Source organism: Carassius carassius, chromosome 11 (assembly GCF_963082965.1).
Source record: "Carassius carassius chromosome 11, fCarCar2.1, whole genome shotgun sequence".
NCBI classification, from domain to species: domain Eukaryota; kingdom Metazoa; phylum Chordata; class Actinopteri; order Cypriniformes; family Cyprinidae; genus Carassius; species Carassius carassius.
The window spans coordinates 14,235,015-14,251,118 of NC_081765.1; the positions used below are offsets into that span (position 1 = coordinate 14,235,015).

Consider the following 16,104-nt stretch of genomic DNA (forward strand, 5'->3'; position numbering starts at 1 on the left):
CCACAATCCAGCACAACTAAGCATGTTTAAATTAAGTTGTTCATGAAACTTGAGCTGATTTTAATTACTAATTTATTTATTTATTTTTCTTTTATATTTATTTATTTTTATTTTCTTCTCATTATTATTGTTTTCTTCCCAATTTGCTTTGTTTACTGGTTTTTTATGATGAATCATTCTGCACTGTCATTGAAAATGCTAATAAACAGATTTGAAATAATAATGAAACAAGAGCTGTATTTCTGTGTAAAATATACACTAATGTTCAGAGGTCTGTGGTGGGAGATTTTTTTAATTATTTTATTCAGCAAGGATGCATTAAATTTAACTGACAGTAAATACCTTTACAATGTTACTAAATGTTTCTGCCTCACATAAATGCTGTGCTTTTCAACTCTCTATTTGTCAAGGATTTTTGAAAAAAAAAAATAGTTTCTTCAGCATAGTGACGCTTAAGACTGGAGTAATGATGATTCTGAAAATTCTTTGCCATCACAGGATTAAATATTTCTGATCAAATAAAGGCAGACAGTGCATCTATAAAAAAAAATATTTTTCCCTTAGTGTTGAAATGCAGTAAAAGTGTGGTCCTCTTTGCAATGTCAATTTAAACAAGGTCACTGTAGGATCTCTTGAATTCACAGTGTTGTCACAGTTACTTCTCGCTGTCTGACAGATATTTAGATTGTGAGTATTTAGAGGAACACATCAGCGTGACAGACGGTCTTCATCTTAATCTCACTGCTGTCATGGAAAATTTGCCCTCTTACATTTCTGTCTGATAAAGTTATTTTTCTCGTACAAAATGCACTTGCAGTTTTTCACATTTAGCAGCTGACAGATGCTCACCATCTCTGGATACACTGTCTGAACTGAAGAGGCTCAGTGGCAGTTAATATGAACAAAAGCATGTTATGTTGAGAGTTTGGGTCATTCATTTTTTCCCTGTAGGATTTGTGTCTGCTTTCTTTATTGTTGTCTTCTCATTGCTTTTCTTTACACTTGTTTTATTGCATTGCCTTTTCGTCCTTCAGTAGCATGGGATACTGGTATTTCTGTTAGCCTTAGAGAGGTGAGAGTGTATCCACACTCAATTAGCCCTTAGCTCTCTTGTGTCAAGAGTCGTTTACACTACAGAAGACATGCAATTATACCTGAGGGATAATATGAGTTTGACCTAGCCTGTCAGTCACTACAGCAGCAAGCACGTATCTCTCTGTTCTCAGTGCGAATGCAAAACTTAACAAGGATTTTTTTTTTTTTTTTTTAAATGTGCCGGTGTTTGATTGCACCTCTTTGTTTTAATACATGATTAGTGAATGCACACGAAATGACACAGAAAATAAGTACTTGAGCATATATATATATATATATATATATATATATATATATATGTGTGTGTGTGTGTGTGTGTGTGTGTGTTAGGTCTGGGCAAGTTAATGCGTTATTATCGCAGTTTTTTTTTATTATTGTGACAGTCCATCGCTCACTGGCTCTGAATACACATACAGACAAACCATGGGTCACAGGAGGGAATGCTCCCAATCAAATTATTTAGGCTTAGCATCAGCTTTAACAAATCACTGTCCATTGTTATTTTTAACAGAAAAGAATGCAGCGAGCTCATAATCACAATATAATTTATGGGAAATAGGAAGATTCTGATAGCATGTGAAGACAGCAGAGAGTGCATTGTTTTGTTAACTTTGTGGTTTATTATTCTGAGTCGTATGGGACACGGTAACAAACGGTCCTCTCACGATATATTGCTTTACACATCTATCACTTTTGCCACTCAGAAATATTCATGCAATCATGCACCACGTATCAGAAGATCTGTGCAGTGGTGCTGTTAGCGCTCACACTCACAATGTATAACTGAACCGCGCTCTGGCCCACCTCTTCCAACTGAGCCAGGGTCTGCTAAACGGAGCGATCACACTAGTCAAATGAACCAGGCTTTGGGGGTTAAGATTGCATAGTGTGAGCACACCCTAATTATTAATAAGTCTCTACCCGCGCAAAGCACTCCGCTGCGATGGAAGGTGCCTGTTATAATGTTATGATCGAGGCTTATTATGTTATTGCACTTTTGTTCATATAGCAGTACTTTTAAATGAAAAAAGTGCACAATACACTACTTTTGAATGCATTATTAGTTTTGTGCATAACAATGTGATTAATTGCAATTAATCCCAGACAATAATGCGACTAATCACGATTAAAATTGTTTAGTGTTACCCAGCACTACACACACACACAAACACACACACGTACAGTATACTCTATATACACACACAGAAGCACAAAAAAAAGAATAATAAAGATTATAACTAATGATTATATCCAAATTTCCACTGATTGGGGAAAAGAAACAGTAACTCTCCAGGGGCTCTGGAGTGGAATAAGTCGTTTGACTGCATATCAAACAACGTCTGATGCAACAGCTGGTATCGCTCTCCATTTCAAAAGAAACAACTCTGTCAATACTGTGATTAATATTCATCATCCATGCAAACTGTCCAGTCTTCTTAGCAGCGTGGCAGACTGAAACGAAACAGACAAACAGAAATGCTTTCATATTTGCAACAAATCTTTCAGTTTTCTGAGAGTGGATACAGAATTTGACTCCCTCAAGATTATGAAGACTGAAAAGAAACATATTAAACAGGTCAGCAATAACTGTTTGAGGTCAACCTGATTTTCATTCACCTCGTGAACTGGTGGTGTTCAAGTTGTTTTATGAGATTACTCATTAAATAGTGTAAATATGCCCAAATGCTGAAAATACTGAATAATCATAATAAACATTTGGCTTCATGTGCTAATTGTCGCCAACATGGCTTTGGTAATGGATATATTTCAGAAAAACAGGATTCAAGTGACGGCCTAGCTATAAATGTAACTGCAAAGTGGCACAGTGAATATCTACTTATTTGAATGTCTTTTTTAATTGAATTATATTATTAATAATTAAGATATTTTGTGTACTTAAGTCTGTTTCAGTTAAAAAGAAATGGTCTAAAATCAGATCTTATTTTAATGCTGTCATAAAATCTTGAATTTATTATTGGCTAATTGTATATGGTTTATTCATGCCTCAGTTACTGTGAATGAAATCCTTTTAACCACCTGTGTGATTGTAATATCATGCCTAAATCATTTGAATATCATGATTCTGGATGTGACCTTTCCTTGGATTTGATTTTAGCACTGCAGTTTTGTGTTACATTCACAAGCTGGCACTCAGACGGGAGCCTGCTGACTTTGTGAACAAACATTTACACCAGAGCTACATTTTGACACTTTAACTTACTGACAGACCTGCCGGGTGGGGGGTGGGGGGTGAAGTGCAATTTAAGAGATGTTACTGTTAACAAATCTTATGTGCACCTAACCTCCAACATCTGGAGTGTTAACTGTAGCTCCATCTGGCTGGATGAGCCTGAGATGTTTGTGTTCAGCAGATGAGTGCATCCCTGAGTGCAGCTGACTGAACTCCACTCAATAATTAAGTAATTAAACATCAGTCTTCAATACTTCTCATCAGTCCAAACAGACACCTGGATGAAATTAAGAGCACTAAAAGATGGATGGACTACAAATTTATAACCACATGAAGTGCCATATATACAAATTCAATAATTAAGCACTCGCTAGACTGAATAAATTAAATGCGACAGGATTCAGCATGGAGATATAGTTATAAATAATTTAGTACCTTGCATAACAGTTAATTTCAAGCTTCAAAATCATTTGCATATTGATGGAATTTTTTCAGACTTTACTGTTTATTTTAGCCATAGGAGAATAGTGGGGGGAATCGTTCTAAACAGCTGGTAATAAAAATCAAGGCATAGTGAACACATTTAAATAAACATAGAATAAAGTCCTTATCAAATTTAATGTTCCTGCAGCTCTATTGGTAGAGCATGGTGTTAGCAACAGTAGGGTCATAGGTTTAATTCCCAGAGAATGCATGCATGTTTATCTCAAAGAAACACTTTGGATAAAAGTGTCCGTCAAAAGCATAAATGTAAATGCAACAAACATCTAAGGTGATAAACTGACAATTCAAAAGCCAAAACATTTGGAACAGTGCTAAAAAACACTGAATATCTTATGCAATAATATCTGTTAAATTTCTCTTATTTATTCACCCTCATGTCATTTTTAAGGTCTTTATTTTGTTTAGAGGGAACTTTTTAAAATATATTTTAAATATTATTTAATGATTAAAATTTGCTAACAAAATATATATGTTTGAAAGATTAAAAAAACAAGAAGAAATAAAATCTTTTTCGGGTTAGTTATTATTTCTTAATGGAATATTGGTTCACATACATTTTCAAAAACGATCATCACACTTGTCTTCAATCAGGTTATGAGTGAAAGGAATAGGTCAGATAGGCCTCACATTGTTTCAAGCGCCCTGCCGCGCTCTTGATGTTTTGACAAAAGCTGTAATGAATGGGGCCATGCCACAAGCTGTATGTGTGACCAAAAGAGGGGCAGTGAGGGACAGTGTGATTATTCAGCCCTGGAGGTGTTAGATCTCTAGAAAGGAAAGGTTTGTTGTGTTTGCTGCTGCTCTGTCAGTGTAATCTCTCTGAATCACGCTGCTATAAATCACCCACACAGCACAGCTGGTGCTAGAATGGCCGCAGTGGATGGGATGAGTAGTGCAGAAACACCTTGTGCTGACCAGATGCAGTGGATTGAGAGGAGCGAGTGACTTGTTAGAGATCAGTGATTCACTGATTTTATGAGCTGACTGGATCATCAACAATCAGCAGCTGTGTGTGTATGTGTGTGTGCAGGTGTGTAATAATGTAATAATGTTTAATGTTTAAATCTGTAAGACTGGAGCATTGCAGTAAAGTGAAGTAAATTACATATTTCTACATTTTAGATGTATTATATGTAGAATTATTATTATTATTATTATTTTTAAGATGATGAGAGAGAGCTAACTTTCCCATGAGCAAAGTCTAGAATAACTGGGGCTTTACGCTATTAGGTGGTGAACATTTTCATCAAGCGATCAGCCATTGTGTTCAAAGTGTTTATATATATATTAAGGAATTCGTATTTCAGTTATTGAACGTTCAGTCAGCAGTTTGTTCAAAAACGTTTGTTCAGTGCTTTAATGAGCCAGTGAGTTATTTACTCAACTGATTTGATCAAATATCCATTCAGTCTTCAAGTTTATCACTGAATCTGTCAAATAACTGATTTATTTATAAACACTATTTTTCTTTAGTCCTAATTATTAAGTACCAATTATTTTTTTGCATCTCTTTAACAGTGTGCAGCTCTCTAGCATCCCTATGCAGGTATCTTTCATGCTAGGGCTGTGTTTGGCTGTCAACATATAGGATATATTCACTTCTCACCACATGGAGTGGGTTTATAGTGTCTTTATTGTAGATATTTGCTACACTCTTTATCCTTTACTTTAAAATGGGTGCTCAGCATTTCAAACAACCGTACTGAGTCTGTGCCTGCTCATTCCTGTACAGCCCCACAAACTGTAGTTCACATTCTAATATCTATGAATATGAATTTGAGGTTGAGAGTGACTACACTGAGAGGGTTATAAATTTGTGGTCTGTGCAATATAATACTTGCCTTCTGAATTTGTGGTAATATTTGGCCTCTAATTATTTAATGTAAAAAGGGGGTTTATTGACTTGCAGTGAGAAAACTAAGCAAGAATATAATATATATATATTTTTTTTTTTTTACATCTTGACTAGTTTAATAGAACAACATTGACTTAACCAGTAGCATGTCTTGGTTGCGAAACTATCACTTGTAAATAATTTTTTGCAGTTACATACTTTGAGGCTACAGAAGCAGAAATTACACACTTCAGCTTCAAGTGTGAATTTTAAAGAACACAACAGCTGCATTCACTAACTGAATCTTGTGGGGTTTTAGCTCAAAGCTTTATATACAGGTACAATAACAGAGGAAAAATCAATCTTGGTCCATTGTGCATGTGTAATCAGACTGTAGACTCAGTGGAAGGAGTCTGTGGGAGGCATTGAAATGCCTTTAAATGTTAATATTAGCTTGGGTTCTTTAGGGGAATGAACGTGAAATGATGGTGTTTACATGTTATTAGCTATTTTGCACATTTTGGCATAGGTGAATGTGTATGAGACGTGTAATTCCTTCAGTTAAATAAATAAACATGGTGATGTGTTAAACCTGTGGCAGTGTTGCATTCTCATGAAAAAACTTGATGTGCTCCAGTGAGTTACAATACTGTTCAGCATTTTAGGATGTTGTAGCTGATTATGCTGCTTTCAGGCTAGCATGTATTCAAAAATAAATAAATAAATTACTATTTACCTTTCATTTTCTGTTTGTATATGAGCTTTTAATGAGGCAATCAATTTACAAATAAAGAAAAAAGTAAAAGTAATATAATATTTATAATACATAGTCCCTGATAACGCACATGCAGTACAGTACATTGCCAACATGTCTGTTCAGTGTGTTTGTTCATTACATTATTACATTAATATTACATATATTACATTAAACATCTACTGTGCAATATGTTAATAAAATATGTCCTGGTTGGTGTTAAAATAACACTCAATAAATGTATACATGCTAATGCTAACAAGAAATGGTTTAGCAATGTCTTGTTATTTTTATTTATTTTTTTCAGATATTTGTGGCATTTAAATTGATGGTTCACCTAAAAATGTTCACATGTCAGTCTAACCTTTGTGACTTTATTCTGTGGAACACAAAAGGAAAAGTTTAGCAGAATGTTGACACTGCTTTTTCCATACATCGCGGATGTAGTCCAGTATCTGGTTGGCTCCACAATATATATATATATATATATATATATATATATATATATTTTTTTTTTTTTTTTTTTTTTTTTTTTTTTTCAAATAAATACAGCTTTTATGAGCATAATAGACTTAATATTATAATCCCAGCCCAGGGTCTGTCAGGCTTCAAAAATGAAGTCAGAAGTCTAAAGCCATATGAGAGCATTATGTGATAAACGAAGTTTATAGTGTTATTGTCTGAAATTGGGTTTGGAAAGTTATGATGACAAAAAAATATTTTTTGGAGAACTAATACTTTAAAATTGAACACTATCCAGACAATGCACTCTATCTCTATCACAGATATCCTGCTGATTTATGTGTGCTCTCTGGGTAAAGCTCATGGTCATGAGTGCTGAGAAGTTACTTAATTATCCTTAAATTTCAAGAGCTAATGTTTATTCTTTCATCTCCCATTTTCCAGGTCAGTGGGGCAGGTGCATGGGAGAAGAATGTGGAACTGATGGGGTTCAATCCAGGACGGTGTGGTGCATCCACTCAGAAGGCTGGACCACGCACCACTCAAATTGCCGGCACTCAGACAAACCTGAGAGCAAGAGGCCTTGCTTTAAAGTGTGTGAGTGGCACCAGGACCTCTTCGAATGGGAGGTTTCAGAATGGGGGCCATGCGTTTTAGCCCCATTCCAGTCCAACGTGCTCAAACCAAGGACAATGAAGTGCGTCACGGCCCAGCACGGCATCCAGAGACGGAAGGTCCATTGCGTTCGCACCTCAAACCGCACGGCCGTTACGGAGAGGATATGTGAGTTCTTTTCCCCACGGCCGGTGCTTGAACAGGCCTGCCTGATCCCCTGCCCTCACAACTGCATCATATCTGATTTCTCCTCCTGGTCCAGCTGCAGTCGAACATGCGGCACGGGTCTCCAGCATCAGACCCGACACGTTTTAGCGGCACCGATGTATGGAGGAGCTAATTGCCCCAATCTCACCCAAACAAGGACTTGTGCAAACCTTCTGCCCTGTCCGGTTGGAGAAAGCGAGCATCGCTACAGCCTTAAAGTTGGCTCCTGGAGCGAGTGCAGGCAGTCGCAACACAAGGGGCTCTGGATGAGTGGAAGGACCATGCTGGACTTCACCATGGGAGATACAGAGAGGAACAACGTAAAACGACATATCCAGAGCTCCCGGCACCAGCATCACCACCTCCACCACCACCATAGCCTCAAGGGCTTGGAAGTGGAGATTGGCTACCAGACACGCCAAGTTCGTTGTGTGCGCAGCGACGGCAAGAACGCCATGCTGAGGTAAGAACCCCTGAAGGTATGCAGACACATCTGGCATGTCTATTCAATTGCCAAAAATCTGTGTACAAGCAATGCATGCCTGAGAGACAAACCCTCTGAGAACATAAACCCTTTTAAGGTCTAAATCTCAGATTATGCTCTTGGAAGCAAGGTACTGCTTCTGCTTGTGTGAAAGGAATTGCTGTGCAGCTGGATTTTTGAAGTGGCTCTGTGAAGTGGGCCTAGCTAAATCGGTTAGTCCACCATTAATCTCCTTCCCCCTGCAGTACTATACAAGGTGAGCAGAGAGACATGCCTCTGGCAGCTGCAAAGGCAGCATGGGAGAGCTGGGCCTCTGAGCAGAACACGCTATGGCGTGATGGAAAGGATTGAATTTACTCTCTTGCTGCATTCTCGGCATCCATAGCATGAGTTTGGAAAGACTGTTAATTACTGTTACGCTGTAGTCTGTGCTTTATTCTCATTTTGCTCTCGCTCTTGGTAGAATTAAAAGTCACTGAGATGTAGCTCATCTTCCTCTCACAAAGAGTATGGATTTCCTGAAAACTGAGGATAATGAATACTGAGGAACTAAGGCAGGCTTTGAACTTTAAAGATGCCTCCTTTGCAAAATATTGATTTGTGGGTAGGTACTCCTGATAAAGGTTTTAAGTCTCAAATGTAGACTTTTATGTCTTTGCTCCATTTTACCTGTGTCATGGCGCTGCCTGCTGCCGCTTGCTATCCAAGGTAGTTTATGTCTATGGAAATATATATACATATATATATATATATATATATATATGTGTGGTGGGCATAGATTAATTATTTTAATCTAGATTAATCTCACTGTAATCTTGGAATTAATCTAGATTAAAATGGCTCATTTGAATTCTGCCGAAATACCCAAATAAAAATAATGACTAAAAGTAACTAAGTCTTTGAGAACGGGTTTCTCAAGCCAGGTGGTGCATTAGACCAGGGGCTCATCTCCTTTTTCCAAAATGCATCACAAACTGCTTGAGAAAGCTGTAAATGAATTCCACATAGCACAAGGTGCAAACAACCTTACGCCTGTTTCACACACAAATCTTCCTGCTCGCGCGCGGAATATAATGTGCGGAGCGCGAATCTCTCTGCTCCCGGGCGCGCGCTCTGAAATACACGTTGCTCTTGTAAGATCTCAGGCCCAGAGACTCTGGGCTCGCTCAGAGAGTATGCCTACACTTAAAACATGCTCAGTGCAATGGCGAATCTCTCCTCTTCGCTTAAAGTAAGCGTGTATGAACACGTTTTAAGTGCAGGCATACTCTCTGAGCGTGCCCAGAGAATATTCTTACAAGAGCAACGTGTGTCTGAGAGCGCAGCAGAGAGATTCGCCATACATCCGCGCTAAAATATCAAGGTGAAAGTCATCATAGCTCGCGTAGTATAGACCCAGCTCCCAACCCAACTTTGAGAATAGATTAACGGCGATATTTTTTTTATCGCCCGATAAGAGTCTCAGGTTAACGCAGCACATTAACGCCGATAACGGCCGACCACTAATATATATATATATATATATATATATATATATATATATATATATATATATATATATATATATATATATATATATATATATATATATATATATATATATGGACTTTTCATAGTGAGTTTTTGCAAAATTCAAAGTCTTTATTGATGCCTACAAGCACAGTGAAGTCTATTATTAAGAAGTGGAAGGTATTTGGTTCAATACAGAACCTCCCGGGATCAGGACGTTTCTCCAAACTGGAAGAAAGAGCCAGGAGGAAACTGGTGACCAAGAGGCCTAAAGCAACTCTGAAGTAGTTGCAAGAATTATGACAAAGAGTGTCCATTGTGTGCATGGACAACAATATCACAAATTGCCCACATGTGTGGCTTGTATGAGAGAATTGCAAAAAAGCCACTCCACAAGAAAGGCCACATGTGGTCATGACTGAGCATTGCTAAAATGCACCTTGAAGATTCTGAGGCAGATGATACTAAAATGTAATTATTTGGCCTCAACACCAAACAATATGTCTGGCGGAAATCCAATATAGCTCACCATCGAAATAACAGCATTCCTCAAGTAAAGCATGGAAGTGATAATAATCTGCTATGTTAACAGTCTGACTTATAACCCAAAGGTAGCAGGTTTGAGTCTCAGGTCCGGCAGGGATTGTAGGTGGGGGGTGGGGGTGAATGCAGTGAGATCCTTGAGCAAGGCATCGAACCACCAACTGCTCCCCGGGGCGCAGCACCATTGGCTGCCCATTGCTCCAGGTGTGTGTTCAGGGAGTGTGTGTATGTGTGCATATTAGTTAACTACTCACTGCTGTGTGTGTGCACTTGGATAGGTTAAATGCAGAGCACAAAGTACTAAGTATAAATTCCACCATGTCCTTTCCTTATGTGGAGTTTATCTGCAGCAGGGACTGGAGCACTTGTCAGGATAGAGGGAAAAATGGATGGGGCAAATGCTGTTAAATGCTTGAGTAAAATCTGTTGCCCTCTGCCTGAAAGTTGTCAATTGAAAGAAAGTTTACCTTTCAACATGACAATGACCCAAAGCACACGGCAAAACTGAGCACACAGTCATTTGAAGGAGAAAAGGTTGAATATCCTTGCATGGCCTATACTCAGTGCCCAGACTTAAACCCAGTTGAAGGCTGCAGTCCACAAACGTTCAAAATCAAATTTAACCAAACTTGAGCAGTTCTGCAAAGAAGAGTGGGCAAGGTCTAGATGTGCAAAGTTAGTAGAGACAGAGACATATCCCAACAGACTAAAGGCTGAAATTAAAGCAAAAGGTGGTTCAACAAAATACTGATATAAATAATACTGGGGGTGATCCTTTTTCCAACTCAGTGATTCTGTTTTTTATCTTATTTTATTTTTCTGACATGTTGGAGTTATAACTTTCACTTGGATGTTATAAATAAGTAATAGTAAATACAGCTGTATAAAACAAAAACTGTGTCCATCTTTATTTCAGACTGCAAAGCAACAAAATGGGATTAATGTTTATAGAGCTGCACAATTAATCAAATTTCTAATCGCAATTACAGTTATGGTTACCTTAATTACGTATTTTTTAAAAGTGGAAATTAATCGTTCCACTTATGTTATTGTTTCACTTAAGCCGAGCTCAGACTGCACGATTTTCAAAGTAGTCGGGTCATTGTTCTTTTCACACTGCATGACTATCTTGGCCAGCATTCAGTCACTGCTGTGTTCACACTGCACGATGGATCGGCGACAGAAGGTTTCACACTGCATGACTTTACAATTTTTTGCTTCAGGTAGAATAATACGGCTAATTATATATGCATGCCACTTTCTGAAACATTCTTACACAGTTTTGATAACGTTAATAATGAACACAATGTTAACGTAGCCTGCCTGTTAGTGTTAATTTCGTCAGACGAGACGAGACGAAATATGTTCGTCAACAACCTTTTTTTTCATGGCTAAGACGAGACGATGACAAGACTGCACCACTGTCCAAAAATGCTGACTAAGACTAAATTAACATGCATTATTGTTGACAAAAAAAGACGAGACGAAAATGTTTTGCATAAAATAAAAACTAAGATAAAATCTCTCTTCATTTTCGTCTACAATCGTCTCTGCTTTTTCATCAACTGTTACGCCTTTAAATATTCAGAACGAGTTTGCGGCTTCCCGCTGTTGCTCAAGTTACAGGTCTCATACTCCTGTTGCTGCCAGCCTGTGGCTGCAACACGAAACTGCTGAACACACAACACCCAAAGCGAACACGAGTGATGAGCGAGCGACGGCGACATGCTAGGTCGAAGGAAGAGGCTCGATATTTGTGTGGTATAGTTAGCAGCGGTCTGTTATCAAGAAATAAAATAGTGTGTGCGTAAAAAGAATTTGTCCACACGCCGCTCAAAAAATACAAAATAAAAAAAAATTCCTGAGCGCAAGTCCACCGTCTAGGCAGGCTTTTTGTGTTAAATTATATTTCCTGTTGCTGCGCAGGCTCTTTTATTGTATATGACAGCTTATGTCCCGATGACCGGTCTTTGCATTACGATTAAAAGCAGTATCAATAAAGTAAAAAATTTTGTTTAGGTTAATCATTTGTGAATGTGTCTCCTAAATCAGAATTTGAAAACCAGACACATTTAACATTTGCATCCAACAAAAATCATTCAACAAGTGTATTTTGTCAGGTAATTATGACATCAAAATCACAATTACAATTTCAAGGGAAATATCAACAATTATAATTTTGTCACAACCGTGCAGCCCTAATTGTAAATGGGGTGTGATTCTTTTCTGTACCCACTGTATGTCTGACAACAAGGGCTGACTGTATTCTGTCAGTATATGTATCTTTTATAGATGAATCTTAGTTGGTTCAGTGACTGAAATGTCTATGGAAAAAAAAGGTGTTCTTGCAGTTTTTTGTTCTTCTGTCAGGGTTTTCTCATTTCATATTTGTTTAATATGAATTTACAAGCATCCTCGTTCTCAGTTCAAAGTTGTGGTGGTGGTAGGTATGTAGAGCAAAATGGGGTCTGACAGGTTTACTACAGGTGTAGCATTACAAGAGAGAGGCCGGGTTGTTATTTTACAGTGAGACGAGCATTCGCTCTAATTAACATATTTATTTATGAATCCTATGTGCATGCTTAATGAAATGTAGTGATTTGCATATTTCCCATCCTGAGTTCAGTTTCTGCAGTTTTCCCAATTATAGTTTAGCCTAATTATCATTTAAAATTAAGTGAAAATGAATGCTACATAAACGGATTATGATATACACAAGTAAATTAATCAGATGACTTAAATGGATGAATCACTAATTAGATATCCAATTTGCTGTGCATTTATTCATATTTCATATTGCAGACATTGCTTCATAGGACACAAAGGTGAATAAATCATTTAAATATCATTCACTTTACATTCATTACACTGTCTGGTGTCTGCTATACAAAAAACATTTGCTGTACCATCACTCAAGCATTGTAGTGTATTAAGAAAATTTTAACATCTCTGACAAATTATGAATCTAGTCGCCTCTTGCCACGGATACTCTACGTATATTATTAAATATGCAAATTATGCACTGAAAAGTTGGCTATGTTGCTAAGGATTCAGAATCTTTTGTTTTGTAAGTTTGTTTTAAAGCTGCAGTAGGTAACTTTTGGAAAATTTATTTTTTACATATTTGTTAAACCTGTCATTATGTCCTGACAGTAGAATATGAGACAGATAATCTGTGGAAAAAATCCCAGTGGTCCTATTGCCATTTGCAGAAATACACCGCTCCCAGTAAGAAACAACCAATCAGAGCTGCTTTTTTTGTGTTCAAAATTTACAAAATGTATATAATAAGCGAGTACACCATGAATCCATTTTCCAAACCGTGTTTTTAGCCTGTCCTGAATCACTAGGGTACACCTATAATAAGTGTTTATATTTTGACTATTTTAGATTGCTTCAGGGGTACCGCGGCGGAGTAACCCAATACCTTTGTCATTCTTCATAGATATAAACAGAGAGAAGTAGCTCCGGCTACAATGTTCTTCTGCAAGACGCAAGCAGTTCTGTTTATTAACCGCAACAGCATCAAAAGTTACAGACTGCAGCTTTAACTGAATCACAAATTTCTCAACCAAACGCGCACACACGCACACATACAATCACACACACACACACACACACATACACACAAAAGGTTCTTCATTACGCCCTATTAAATACTAACAATAGAGGAACAATTGATGGCATTTATCTCATAAAACATATTGTCACTATGTGCTTTCAAATCTAAATGACAGAGACTTCCTTCATCTCTTTTTGGAAGCATTAAAATGTTTGAATATGTTTTTGTGTGCATGTCATCCCTAATTTATTTGTTTTTTTGTTCTCAGTCTTTGTACCCTTGACAAAGGTCCTGGAACATTCCAGTCATGCATTATGCCCAGAGACTGTGAGACCTCTGACTGGTCCGTTTGGAGTCCATGTTCAAAGACATGTAGGGCATCAGATATGTCACCTGGTTTTCGGGTCAGGACTCGAAGCATAACGCAGACTCCTATTGGACTAGGCAAAGAATGCGCCACTCTTGAAGAAAAGGAAGCCTGCAACATCATTGGAGATTTACTTCCTAACTGCCCTAGGTTTGTATTTCAGCCTCCCAATAATAATTAAATTCATACTGTACATGAAAGTGGAAAAATAAAATTGACTAAATGGTTTTTCGAGAGTTTTGTTTAAATACTGAATCTATTTACTGAACCCCTGTTGCATCCGTGCATAGCAAAGATTAGAAGAAGCTAATTAGTGAGATTAGGTATTTGATCAATAGCAGCAGACCCTTATTTCACTAAAACCACTGCTTTATGCATCATAACACTTTGCTTAGTCAATGCATTTTCATTAGTACATGGTTTCCTTCCGGAAAACAGGAAGCTAAGTCTATTAGTATCTTTCAGCAGCAGCTCACTGTGCCCATTTATCCAGTGCAACCTTTGAGAGGAACCCCGCATGATATTATGAGAAATGACCAAAACAAAAGAAGTGTGTTTCACCACAGCGGGTGTGTGCTTTTGTTCTCCAGGTATGTGTGGAAGAGCACAGAATGGGGGGACTGTCAAGTGGCATCTCTTCTCAGCCAGCAGGACAGAAGGCTTAACAATATAAGCGTTCTCTGTGGTGGAGGGATTCAGACCAGGCAGCTGTACTGCATCCAGGTCCTTGACAACTCCACCCCTCATCACAGAAAAGAGGGTAAGGAACCGTGTCTAAATGACAATGAACAGTAGTATGGCTTAACTATGTTCTGTGCATTCAATGCGTCTCTTCAGCTGCAGATGTGTTGATTTTCACATTGCAAAGGCTCATTCATTTTGGTTTAAGAAATCCAGAGCAAAATGTCTTTTGGTTAGCCATTTGTATTAGTCGTGACTCGTGAGTAACTGTTTTGAACTTCAAAGTTCCTCTTTAGGAACTCGAGCTGCGTCAGATGATGCTTTGGGAACACCCTTCAGCGTGACTGACTCTGAACCATGTGTGTAATCTGTCCAATGGATGGACGAGACGTCATAGGCGGGTGACATCAGAGACCAGGAAGCTTAAAAGCACGAGGGGCGAAGCCGGAATTTAGCCTTCTGTCATTCAGCAGCGCTCTGTGTGTTTGTCAGTCGTGTCTCCCCTGCCAGCGAAAGAAAAAGGTATTGGGGTAGGGAAACACGCAGTTTGTGTGTTGTCTGCTTGAGAGTGAAGCACACAGAATCAGCTCTCGAGGGAGTTGACGGGCCGCGATGCGAGTGTTTTCTTTCGCGGGCAGGGGAAACACACAGCCTGAACGCTGCCTGCTTTCACCCAAAACTTCTCTTGATTGAAGCGTTGACTTAATGGAGCTTATCAGTGGACAAACAACACTAAATAAGACTCACAAACAGATAGTGACTGACACACACACACACAGAGCACTGCTGAATGACAGAAGGCTAAATGCCGGCTTCTCCTCACGTGCTTTTAAGCTTCCTGGTCTCTGACGTCACCCGTCTATGATGTCTCGCCCATCCACTAGACTCAAACCCGGTCACGCTGAAGGGCGTTCCCAAAGCGTCCTCCGACGCAGTTTGAGTTCCCTCGAGGAATCATGGTTACATGTGTAACCTGAGACGTTTTTGCATTCCCTTTGACTGTGTAGATAGAACTTTTTTGTTTTTTTAAATAAAAAATCCCATCACATAATGTAAATAAGTTGTCACAGAATAAGAATATGTGAATAACTCAATTTTGACAATAATGTCAGACAGAACCTTATAATTCCAAGGGGACGTAATGTTAACAGAACACAGTCAAATTAAGAGACTTTAAAGACGTTTGCCTAAACTTTTGAACACTTGTTTGACAAAGGTCATATTGAGAATCAATGCAACTCAAAATCAGTGCAAAATCATTTTACTTTCTTACTGCATGTTCCTGGTTTTATTGGG

At 38.2% G+C, this 16,104-nt stretch overlaps 1 protein-coding gene across 1 annotated transcript in view; it reads left to right on the forward strand.

Moving 5' to 3' along the window:
* Window positions 1–16,104, forward strand: part of LOC132152809 (thrombospondin type-1 domain-containing protein 7B-like) — a 272,917-nt gene that overhangs the window by 126,565 nt on the left and 130,248 nt on the right. Inside the window, exons 4-6 of the mRNA XM_059561707.1 lie at window positions 7,285–8,125; window positions 14,029–14,277; window positions 14,718–14,887. Of these exons, the coding sequence (XP_059417690.1) occupies window positions 7,285–8,125; window positions 14,029–14,277; window positions 14,718–14,887 (1,260 nt within the window). The remainder of the gene's footprint in view (window positions 1–7,284; window positions 8,126–14,028; window positions 14,278–14,717; window positions 14,888–16,104) is intronic.